Source organism: Carlito syrichta, unplaced genomic scaffold, assembly GCF_000164805.1.
Source record: "Carlito syrichta isolate Samal-C Ts95f unplaced genomic scaffold, Tarsius_syrichta-2.0.1 Scaffold315165, whole genome shotgun sequence".
NCBI lineage: Eukaryota > Metazoa > Chordata > Mammalia > Primates > Tarsiidae > Carlito > Carlito syrichta.
Genome location: NW_007259261.1, coordinates 4,487 through 17,756, shown reverse-complemented (window position 1 = coordinate 17,756; position 13,270 = coordinate 4,487). Strand labels below are relative to the sequence as shown.

General features: G+C 34.6%; 1 protein-coding gene across 1 annotated transcript in view; it reads right to left on the bottom strand.

Annotated features, from left to right (window-relative positions):
- Positions 1-12,652, bottom strand: part of LOC103275000 (cGMP-dependent protein kinase 1) — a gene marked incomplete at its 5' end in the record, with an annotated part of 255,331 nt that extends 242,679 nt beyond the window's left edge. Inside the window, one exon of the mRNA XM_008072418.2 lies at positions 12,558-12,652. Coding sequence (XP_008070609.2) covers positions 12,558-12,652 — 95 coding nt within the window. The remainder of the gene's footprint in view (positions 1-12,557) is intronic.
- Between the last annotated feature and the right edge of the window lie 618 nt (positions 12,653-13,270).

The following is a 13,270-nucleotide window of genomic DNA, read 5'->3' as shown; positions in this document are numbered from 1 at the left end:
ATAAATCAAAAAATCAGCTCGGGCGTGGTTGCACATGCCTGTAATTCCAGCTACTAGGAAGGCTGAGGCGGAAGGATCGCCGGAGCCCAGCAGGTCGAGGCTGCGGTGGCCGGGAGCGGCCACTGCACTCCAGTCTGGGCAACCAAGTGAGACTCCAACTCAAAAAATAAATAAATAAATAAATAAAATAAAATATGTGATTTGCAAATATTTTCTCCCAATCTGTGTTCTTTTCTTATCTTTAGTAGTGTCTTGCAAAGTACAGAAATTCTTAATTTTAATGAAGTCTAATTTATATATTTTTTTTCTTTAATGGATTATTTTTTGGTATGAAAATCTTTACCTAACCAAACTTTCTAAAATTCATCCCCTTGTTTTTTCCTAAGGATTGTAATTTTGGGTTTACATTTAGGTCTATAATCCATTTTAAGTTAATTTTTACAAACAGTATAAGTTATGGATTCAAGTTATTTTTAAAATTTATTTTACTTCATGGATATTCAGTTGTTTTAACACCATTTATAAAAAAACACTGATTTTTCTTAATTGACTTGCCTCTGAACCTTTGAACATTTGTTGAAAATCAGTTGGTGAATGCTATGGAGTGAGTTATGCCTTCTTCAATTCAATGTGATGCTGTTTGAAGATGGGGTTTGGGGAAGATACTTAGGGTTAGATGAGTTCATGAGAGTGATGGAATTAATGCCCTTATCAGAAAAGATGCCAGAAAGTTTGTGGTCCTTCTCTCTCCACATGTATGTACCAAGGAAAACCATGTAAGTGCAAAGCAGGAAGGTTGTCTACAAGCCTGAAAGGGAACTCAACAGAACCTGGCCATGTTGGCACTTTGATTTCAGATTTCCAGCTTCCAAAATTGTAAGAAGATAAATTTCTACTGGTTAAGTCATCTGAACTGTGGTATTTTTGCTATGGCAAAGCTGATTAAGATGACAATACATGTGCGGTTGATTTTCTAGACTCTTTATTCTGCTCCATCAATCTGCTAGTCTATATAAACATGGTTATTGTAGCTTTAAAATAAGCCTTGAAGTCAGGTAAGGTTAGTCTTGAACCTTCTTTTCTAAATTGTTTGCCTATTCTAGGTTCTTTATATTTTCATATAAATTCCGTATTGGCTTATCAATTTCAACAAAAAGTCTTGCTGGGATTTTGATTGGAATTGCACTATATGGACATTTAACTGGGAGAATAATACTGAGTTTTAGATGTATTGACATAGATCTTCAATTTCCTCTTGGAATTGTTTTGGAGTTTTCAGTGTCCATGACATAGTTTGTCAGAGTTATCTGTAACTACATCCTAGTCTATGATGCTATTATAAATAAGATTTGTTTCAATTTTTAATTGTTTTTGCTTGATTAAATCATGGATACCTATAAGATTATTTATTGACATTTTTTAGAATGGCCCAGGGATAAGGCTGTAGACTTAAAGTCTTTTAAATACCAATAAAATATCCTAAAAATAATATTGTACTTTTCTTAAATGCCTGAATTATGTGGAAAGGCAATATTTCATAACATATTTTTCTCAAACCCCTCTCACTTCCATATTGTATTTTATGAAAATGAAATGAGAACCATGCAAGACCAAATACAGTTGAAAATGCTCATTTAATGAAGACACAGTCTTAATCAGAATACATGAGAAATGTTCTAGTTAACAATAATGTTGGAGAGGAATTCAGAAGACCTTAAAACATTTTTTACAGGCATCAGAAGTAATTAGTGCAATGACAGTGAATCTAACCAATTAAAATCTTTGTTGTCTGTTCAAGGTATGATTTATGACAAGTCATGATTTATTAGCAACTATATTAAGAAAAAAATCAAGAAAAAATCATTTAGACTTGGAAGGATAAGAAAAACATAGACACCAAACACTAACTGAGTTAATTAGCAAGAAAATTAGCTTTAAATGAAACATTCTTATGTCTGTTTTTTGAAGAGATTTTCAAATTTACATTATTTTTTCTTATCTTGTGCCACATGAAGGGAACTATTTGTCTGAATTACATATTGAAGAATAACAATGAGAAACTGAATTGTTTTTATAAGTAGCTCAATTTCCACCATTGAAAATGAGCTTATATTTTAGGCAGTAGAGATAAACCATTTTATGGAAAAGTACTGAGATAGCTTGTTTTTTCCCCAAACTTTTATGAAAATCTGATCCTTTGTGTATAAACAATCATTCATGCAAACAGGTCCATAGCCTTCCTCTAAAAGAGACATTTTCTTCATTTAACAGAATTTTTGTAAACAATCAATTCCCTAACTTACTTTAAAATAATGTATTTTGAGTTATTAATTAGTTACTGATAATTTGTCTATTATAATGACTACATTAAGAACAAAGATATACCTGAATCTTCAGTACACAATAAAACATTAACGAGATTATTAAGTAAAATCAAACAATGACAACAACAAAAGCTGTTTTGTACCACTACCTTTATATTCCAGGTGAAGGTGCTCAGAGAAGTCCAAGGGTAGTTGTTCAAATTGTTGTTAAATTATCTTCATTATTACTGTTTAGGTAGTTTAGTCCAAATGCTAAGATGCTCCCAAACTAATATAAATAATTTGGCATGTCGAAGGAGGAAGGTGCTCCCATACTAATACAAATAATTTGGCATGTAGAAGGAGGAAGAGGTGTTTGTGTGTGTGTGTGTGTGTGTGTGTGTGTGTGTGTGTGTGTGTGTGTGTGTGTGTGTAATCATATTTTGCACACAATATGGTTTCTTCAAAATCAGTATATACTTTGTATAAATCCTTTGATGGGTTCCTGGACATCAAAGTCCAATGGGTTTTGTGTTCTAGGCATATTTAGATTAAGATATAGGAGGATATGTCAACATCATAAGTCTAAGCATTTACAGGGCAACAGGTAAGCTTCTGCATGCCTATATAATTGGGTCCTGTGCTATGCTGGGATTTCAGGTTCTAACATTCCACTTGGAGCTTGATGTCAGCTCAGTTATTCTACTGTGCCAGGATTGACTGTAATCACAAGATGCTACCTTAAGTGAAATAAATCATGGAGATAATAAAGACATAGCAGATGTCAGTACAGCTAGAACATACGTAGTGAGGCAGGGAGATGGGTGATGAGATGGTAGCAGTAATATGGTACTAGCTCTCACAACAGAAAGAGCCAAAGCAAGCATTTGAGAAGGAAAGTGACATGGTCTGATTTGTTTTAGAGAGTGTTGCGGGTTGAATTTGGTCCTTTCAAAATACATGCTAAATTCCTAGCCCCCAAACCTGTGAATGTGACCATATTTGAAAACAGGGTTTTCCAGACATATTCAAGTTAGGTTGCTGCCATACTGGATTAGTGTGGGCCCTAAATTCAATAACTGGTGTCCTTACAAAGAAAGATTTTGTTATGGAGGGGCATACACAGAGGAAAAGTGGCCACCTGAAGACAGAGACAGAAACTGAAATGATGCAGCTCCAAGTCAAAGGATGCCAAGGACAGCTGGGAAGCCATGGAACAGACTCTTCCCTAGAACTTTCAGAGGCGTGTGGCCCTGGTGATTTCTTGATATTGAATTTTTAGCACTCAAAACTGTGAAAAAATAAATTGCTGTTGCTTTAAGTCACCCAGTTTGTGGTAATTTATTATTGTCACTCTGGGGAACTTAATACAGAGAGTTTATCATTACCACAGTGTGGAAAATGGGTGGGAGGATAGCAAGACTGGACACAGGGAGACCAATTAGGTGACTATACTATAACTGAAGTGATAGATCATCATGGCACTGACCAGAACAGTGGCAGTGAGAAGCAGCTTGAGTGCTGATACTGAGTGTTTTTTAGGAGGTAGAATGAGCAGGATTCTTTATGAATACAGGAAATTTCAGGAGAGGAAAGAGTCAAGTATATGCCCACATTTCTGATTTGAGAAACACTTATTGTAATAGCAATCACTTGAAAAGGAATAGATTGGTTAGCAATAGAGAGAAAATAAGTGTAGTTTGTCCAAGTTCCATATGAGATACCCGAGTGATATCTCTAAGTGGACATACCCCATAGGAAACTAGACTTGGATATCAGAAAAAAGTTCTGGGATGGAGATAAGATAATGTTGCTATGACACTCTGTGCTTTCCCCATCTCACTGAGCACATTCATTATTTTAGGCTCCTCTTTGCTTATAAATCCTGAACAGGAAATAAACTCAGGGGAGAGAAATGAAAGAACAGCCATTTTTGATGCTTTCCTCAATAGGCCAACCCCCCAGTTTTCTTACTTCTCCCATTTTACTGAGGGAGTAATGATACTAATAAGGAATTTCTGGCCCATTCTAGTCAATTCTGCACAAAGAGGCTGACTTTATTAGCAGCTTTTGGGCTTTGTACTTTAACCATAAATCCAGGAGAACAGGAATAAAAATTCCCATCAGACATTGTGTTACATTTTACATAGATGATTCACTATAATCCTTACAAGAATAACGTTTGCTAGAAGCCAAATTAATTATAATCTCCACTAAAACCCAAAAGAAAACAAAATCAAACTAAAACAAAAACAAAAATCCCTAAAAGTCTCAGGTGCCACAAATACAGAAGGTTCCTATGGTTAGAGAAATAAGTTGGAGATGGACAGAAAGTCATGAGGGATGAGTGAAGGAGCCTGGTGATGGCACCACAGAAGAAGATAACTGAGACGGAACTCTTCGCAAGGCCAGGAATCCTGAAGTATTTCCGCCCACAAGGCACAAGCAGTAGAAATAATTTCCTCTTTGGGCCCAAGTAAGTGTCAAGAGGCTTTCTCCAGGAGAAACACAAATCCGTCTTGCTACTGGGAGATATGAATTCTTTATTTTTTTATCTGCAAGTATAGTGATGTTAAGCTAAAACCTATCCTCACAAAGGTAAATATGAAACATGAAGTAGGTATATAGAGATGCTCCAATAACAGGTACAAGGGGATGCCTCAATCCACTAACTCCATTGAAAATGAGTATGTGGTAAAATACAAAAACAAAAACACAATGACAACAAAAACTTATACCACACAATGGCAAGCCACACAATAAGGAAGGAGAGACAGAAGAAGTGACAGATGGAAGCATGTGTATCCCAAAAGTGAAACTAATAGAAACTTTCAAATAATTTACACTTTTAAAATTTGCAATTACACTTTTTTATTGAATACTTAGTATGTGCCAGACATGCTAATACACATACACATACATACTATATACATTATTTTGCTTATTAATTTCCTCAAGTCTATAAAGCAGGTACTATTAGTCCCCTTTAACAAGACATGAAGCTACAATCTCATAAATGATGAAGATGGGGTTTGAACCTGGAAAGTCATTTCAGAGCTCACACTCCTAACCACTATGGTGCTTTTTATGAAGTAGTTATTGGAACGTAATGCAATGGATAAATTGAACTGAAGACTTGATAAAATTAAAGAGATAAACAGAGAATAGCATGACAATCTGAGAGAATCTTCTCAGATTACAAATGTGGCACAAAATGATACAGAGAAAAAAGATATAGGTGTGTATAAGAAGATAAGAATAGTAGGATGAGGATGCTAAACCTAGACTACTAAGAGTTCCAAAATGAGAGAAGAGAGAAAGTGTGTGTGTGTGTGGGGGGGGGTATGCAGAGATGATGCTAAGAGTTTTCTCAAGTTGAGGAAAACTGCATTCTCAGAAGTAAGGAACACATGGAGTTACATAAAAGATAAATAAAACACAGCTATAACTACAATGACGGTAGCAAAAATGCATAACTTCAAAGACAGAGACAGCAGCAGAGAAAGAAACAGTTAACCTATAAAGGAATGGCGATTTGACTGGCTGCATACTATGAATGTCAGAAGACAATGTAATAATATCTATGATGTTGAAGATAAAATGAAATTTGACCTAGATCTGACCCAATATCCACTCATGTGTAGGCAAGGCAGAATGTATAAACAGATATTTTCTGAGCAATTACAAAGAATAAACCTAAAACAAATAACTGGGTGCAAGAAACAATAGTAGACAAAGGAATTGGTAAAAAGTGATAAACCTAAATAAGTAGGTTTCAGTTGTATCTGAAAAAAATACAATAATGATAATGAGTAACGTTGGGGAATTTATTAACCATATGGAACTATATTCTAGAAAACTACATATAAGATGGAAGTAACTTGTAGTTAAAAATACTAGTACAAGGGGGGGGCCCTAAAAAGCCCAGAATTATCTGTGGGCCCCTCATAGTACAGGCTTCCTCCTGCTAGGTAAGTGTTCTAGGAATCCATTGGAATCAGCGTACAAGTTAGTGTTGTGGTGAGAGGCTGCACTCAGCTTCAGTGAATTTTTCTTTTTCTTTTCTCTTTTCTTTCTTTCTTTTTTTATTTTGAGATTCTTTCAAAGCGTTTGCACATTTCATGATGGGTGATTTACAAGCACACCTGCCCATACCACACTGAATGATCTTCGATTTCTGATGAAATAGGGTAAAACCCCTGTGTCCCACCCTCCCTATTCACCCAATTTTGCCCTGAGCAACCTCCTTTTTTGTTTCCCTGATGAAAAACGTCCTCAAAGGGAAATGTTTTGCCAATGTGGAAGAGGTGAAACAAAAAACAGCAGAAGCACTAAAACAGCAGAAGCACTAAAGAAGCATCAAAATTGATGAGTTCAAAGACTGTTTTGAGCAGTGGAAAAGTATCTCAACATATGTATTGCAGCATATGAAGATTACTTTGAAGTAACTGAAGTTTAAACATGTAAAAATAAATACACAATTTTTAATAAATAAATCTCCGTTTTTGGGGGTCCTCCTCATATTCTTTTTTCATTCAAGAGAAGAATAAATCTGTTGATTAACATTACATGTTAAATGTACATATTAAAAAGTAAAGATTAATTATTTAAATAATAGGAAAAAGAAGGTAAAACTTGTAAACCAAGGGATGACACAAGTGCAACAAGTATGATAACAGAAGAAAAAAAAGAAAAAATATATATTGACCCAGAATAAAACAATAAAACTTCACTTGTATAAAATTTTAAACACAAATAAAATGTTTACATGAGTAAACCTAATACAAAAATACATATATATGATAGACACATGAGGAACGAGGATACATACAATCAACTTCTGAATGGAGATAACAGAAAGGAAGAGAAATACAAGAAGAGGACAAAAAGCGGCTAGCTTATATCCATACAGTTTTACTTACATGTAAATAAATGAAAATATCTAATTCAGATTCAAAATATTAAAATGCATAGCTGGTATTTGTTATCCTACTTTCTGTGCTATAATTTTATTAATATTTTAAAGAAAAAATACAGTTAAAAAAACAAGAAGCAGGTTCAGATATGTTAATTAACTTTCACAAGATCATAGTCTATGAAAGAAGAAGCCAGGGAAATACAAGCTTCTAATACCAGTCTGTTAAGCTGACTTTGGCTTGTAATTTTGTATTAATATGGAAAGCACTCTTAATCATATGCTAGGTGTTCAGAATAAGAGGCAACAGCTAAGATAGTTCTTGTGATTTGGTATTAAAAGACACCATTTAACAGGGAATATTGGGGCTATATTTGGCATTCAGGGGTCTGCCCAGTTGTAAAGAGGCCAAATCTTAGAGAATTAGAAACTATGATCTAAGGAAACTTAGAGATCACTTATTTCAATTGACTCTGGTGACAGATTCAGGGTGGAGATGAAGAGAAGTTAACTGGTTTGTTCAAAGTTATATAACCACTGGTTACATAGATTTTGCGTGGTTGACCCACAATCTAGTGATTATACTATATTTTCTAAGTTTTATTCAAGAAAAAGCGGAACATTCCTGGGAATGTGGATGATGAAGTGATGATGAGGATGACAATGAAAGTGCAGATGATGACAGTAGTGATGATGACAGCTTTGGAGAGGCACTAAGCTAAATTCTAGGCACTCACTGAAATGCTATGTAAGTATCCCTTCACAACAACCCAAAAAGTTAAGTACAATAATAATCTCCACTTCAGATAAAAGGAAATCCTCTCGGGGTCTAATAACTAATATACAAAAGAGTAGATTCCAACCCAGGCAATCTGACTTTTGAGCTGGAACTCTTAATCCTATGCTGTGTTAAAGATTCAAATGTCAAGGGAAAGGTGGGGGAGGTGGTGAATGAGAGCTCAGTATCATCGCTTTTGGGTTCAACTTGGTCTTACATATTTCCCATTACTGGAGAAGCAGAATGAATGTTTAGCTTATAATTTGCCATCATCTAATGCTGACATGTATTCCATATGGTTTCAACTCAGGTAGGGATCTTGAAACAATAGTAATTCAAAGTGTAAATGAGTTATTGAACTAAACTTAAAGCAATTTCTATTAAATACAACTTTAGTTTTCATATCTATAGGGAGTACTTGACTGTAAAAAAGTATGACATTTTTCCCTCTCTGTAGTGTGGACAATTATCCCAAGAAAAAAAAGATGCTTAAGTCAAACAATACCACATAATTTGATTTATGCCAACCAAAGTGGAAGAAATGACTCCAATTTTTCTAGCAATGAGATGCTATCGGTTAATGAATGTTAATAATATAGTTTATAATATGGCTTTATTATGACTCTACTGCCTCCACCCACTAAGGAAATAAAGCTTGTTACTTCTAGAGGCAGAACTGTATAATAGTCAGGAGGCTGAGTTCTAAAGTTAGGCTATGAGTCTACATTTCAACAATGACATTCAATTTTCAACTATGTGCTTAATCAGTGCTAGTATTTAGGCACTCTTAGATTGAAAAAGAATAGTTGAGTGTGCTATTGCACTCCAACCTGGGTGTCAAGAGTGAGATTCCAACTCCAAAAAAAAAAAAAAAAAAAAGAGAAAAGAAAAAGAATAGGAAAAAGAATAGTCAAGAATATATTCATTTCCCCTGTCTCCAATCATGAATTTATCTATATTTTAAAGACTTTCTGAACAACCTTAGGAGAATAAAACAAAAATTTCCCATACATACAATTTTTATTTATGAGAAAATCACAATCTAAAATGCTGTGTTATGTACACATAGAGAATGCCAACTATAAATTTTTATTCCAGTATAAAAAAAATCATATATTTTGCAAACAGCCATAGCTATTACCCAAAGGATACACGGTTGCCCAAAAGATTTTTCAATCAAAGTTATGTCCATTTCTGAGTTACTTAGAAAGAAACAAGTGAAACAAATCAATTTGATTTGTGAAGAGTTGGAATTTCTTGCGTGAAACATTGAAATTCAAAGAAAAGATAAAAAAGAACATAGACTCGGAGTGAAAAAAAAAGAGAGAGTTATAGACAGAAAATCAAAATGTTAAAATGCCAAAAAGATCAAAACAGGAAAAGAATCAACATGGGTTAACTTACTAGGCTTCTTTCATATGAAATTAATTATATACTTTGTAAATAGGTATATTTGAGTGACAGAAATCACAAAATGGCAGCCCATAGAATCCTTTGCAGACATAATGTTGGCTTTCTTGCAATTTTTAATCAAATTGCAAAATCACATCTTATATTTTTAAAACCTAGTTTGTTCTGCTTTCTTGAAAAGCTGGGGTCACGTTCTTACTAGTGGCAACAAGCCGGAGTTCAATCATGGCAGTTCTCCTGACATAAGGCTTTAGTGTTCAACCACCTGCTTTTCTTTTCTTTTCTTTTCTTTTCTTTTTTTTTTTTTGAGTTGGAGTCTCACTCTATCACCCAGACTGGAGTGCAGTGGCTGCTTCCAGCCACCGCAGCCTCGACCTGCTGGATTCCAGTGATCCTTCCGCCTCAGCCTTCCAAGTAGCTGGAACTACAGGCGCGCGCTACCATGCCCGGCTAATTTTTTTTTTTTTGGATTTATTGTAGAGATGAGGTCTCGCCAAGTTGCCCAGGCGGGTCTCGAACCCGCGGGCTCAGGCAATTCACTCACCTCGGCCTCCCAAAGCGCAGGATTACAGGCTGAGTGACCGAGCCCGGCCACCACCAGCTTTTCACAGCCACTTTACTCATTTACGTCACTAGCCTGCTCCCTACGGTCAAGTGAGCTCGTAACCCCTGTGCACTGCCAAACACATTCAAGTGGTGAAGGCGATCAAAGGCAGAAGGGATTCCAAGATTGGCCATCATTAGAGAGGTCCAGTTGCTCATTCATTTATTTATTCACTCATTTATTCATTCAACAAATATGTAGAGTATCTGATAGTGCCAGATGCTGGGTTCAAATCATAAAATAGAAATATGTGGGACTTCTTTTCATTGAGGTACTACGCAACGCAATCATAGATCTGGAGGAGATTACCAAGACATAAATAAAACAGTAAGGACTACGTATTGGTGAATCTTAGGAAATGAAATTTTAAAAATCTAAAGCATGTCAAGGGATGAAGAATTTAAGGAAGAAAGGGGTAGTAAGCAGTGTAAAATTGTTGCTGAGAAGTGAAGACAAATGAAGACAAAAAAATGAGACTATTCTAAGAGGCAAGTAGCAAATTTTTAGTGACATTAAAGAGAGCACTTTGAGTAGACTAATAAAACCAGGTACAGTCATGAGAAAGACAAGATGAAAGGCATAAGAAAGAGATGGGGTGATATGAAGCATGAATGTGAAGGGAAGTAGGTTGATTATTTTTTGGCTACAGAAGATGACCAGTGAAAGGGACTAAGTATGTGCAGAAGCAAGTTTTAGCCCAAACCAGTTCAAAAGAATACCCAGGCTAGAAGGGATTCAATCTAGCTAGAGGGCCATTAACTAAAGTTTTGATATTAGAGCAAAATTTGGCAACTTTTGCATGAACTACATACTCAAGGTCATTTCTTGGGTCATTTCATTTTCATTGCAGAAAAATATTTTCACCATGAAAGTTTTATGTAATTTTAACAAAAATGTAGTGACTATAAACTGTAAAAGAAAATCTATTGACTCTTAATGATGCCTTATTTTCTGGCATTCCAATTGTGGAATGATTATAAGCATTTCTGGTTCTTTAAGTCTTTCAGAAATGACATTGTTTTCTACAGAGGCATTTAATTTTGGACCAGTGAAGATAATTGGAGTCATTCTAGGGAATCCTCTACATATTTAATAACCAGTGGAATGAAACATTAAGGTTCAGATAACATGCAGTAAATTGTGCAGCTCATACTAGAAAAATAAAGTTTATTGCATTCTTCTGTGGACCTATAGCAAACATGCAATTTCTTCCAACTTTGACATTGAAAAAAAATCTAATGGCAAGTGAATGTTCAGATAAAGATCAAATGAACTAAATAAAAGAAAAAAGGAAAACTGAGTGCAGTTAGTTCTGAATTTTCATAAGGTAATATGACCTGAATAAGATGACTTATCAAGATATCTTTGTTTCATTTCTGTAGCTGTGAAATAGTAGCAAAGAAAATAAAACCTGACATCTGATTGCGGCTTAAAAAAGAAAATCTCTCTAAATTATTTTTTCAATACACTTTTAAGTAAAAGGCTCATAATGTAATTTTTTAAAGGAAGGCACATTTTGAAATGGAAACAAAACTGATTGGTCCCATATTATAGAAGCAAATTATGACCTATTGCCTAATTATACCCTAAGCAAATTATGACACTCCTGTACCTGAAATTTGATACAAAAATAAATGTTTATTGTTTAATTTTTATTTAAGTGATATATATATACACACAGCACTGACCTTTGAAAAGTGTTCTCTATATTTAATAATTGAGTCATATAGCTCATTGAAAAATGAAAGTAGACTACCCCAAAATAATTTTCTTTCTTTCTTTTTTCTTTTTTTTAAAGCTGGATTTATTAAGAAGACAGAAAAGCTCCCACAGTGGGAGGAGACCCAAAGTGGTTGCCCCTAATTCTCATACATTCTGTAAAATGCATGGTGCAAAGTCAACCCAATTTTTCTTCTAAAATATATGGGAAAAAATCCCAAGTGCTTGCTTCTTGATGTCTTATAATAGTTTGGAAATAGAATATCAGTCACGCTGAAGTACACCTCTCCTAGTCCAGCCTTCAGAGCCCCTCCATAGTGAATCCTGATGTGCATTATCCCCACGTCCACCTCCTCTGCCATCTCCACCACCATAACAACCATAAAACCACCACCACCCAATGGTGATCCCTGAAAAGGCTTCCCTGCCTTCTGATCCACTGTTTGAACAAACAGGTTTAGGGATTTCAGAATTCTCAACCAACTATCTTCCTAGGATCCAGAATAAAACTGTTGTACAAAGTAAGTTTAGCAGAGATGTCTGTCTCTTTCTTTTCAACTTATTAAAGAAGTTGCAGTTAAGGAACATAAAGTTGAAAATTTTCAATTAATTTAACAATGTTTTATTAGAAATTAACTAATTAGTCCAGTGTCCTATTTAAATGGATTACAAGTTCGTCTGAAAATAAATAAAAATAATTATCAAGGATTTGTAACTGATATAAGGATAAGCACTAAATAAAAAGACTATTTTTCTAAGAGCTCAGAATTTAAGACAGTAAAATATGTAGTACCCACACAAATACTGTGTAATATGTGCTCTACTTACCCTTGCAAGGCTTTCTCTCCAAACCAGTCTCCTTTTCCTAAAGTTCTAAGAAAGACTGGGTCTTCATTTGGTGAGTCTTCACGAGTGACATTTACCTACAAAGAGAAGCAAAGTTTAAATTCACTGCCTACCCAGAATGATCAAATAAGCACCAAGTGATAAGGTAAATTTATTTCCTTTTTTCAACTTTTTTATGAAGTAAAAGTTTAAATTACCACTAAGAGGACCAGAGAATAATATATCAAATTCCCAGAAAAATCACAAGAATGTACCATGAAATATTTTGTCATCTTTTCAAGTTGTTTTTTTACAAATAAACATTATTAGGACATTTGATTTCACTTACCCCTTATCTCCATTCCCTTTTTTCTACCTACTATGAAGTAACCACTACAATGAATTTGGTGAGTTTTCTCTCAATATTTTTGTATGTGTTTATACACATGGGTTTTAAATATATATGAATAACAATGTTATGCATCATTATGTAACTTATTTTTTCCATAACATTGTTTTCATTATTTATTTCATGCTAATATAAATCGATTTCATTCATTTTAACATATTGCTATATACTATTTTAACAGAATGCTTCATTACTAACAAGATATTCCAGCAAAAACAGGACTTTTGACTTAGATGATAGTCCACAGAAGGCAAGTGATCATGTGTTTCTTTTGTTGTTCCTGTTGTTGCATGAATGAAAGCATAAA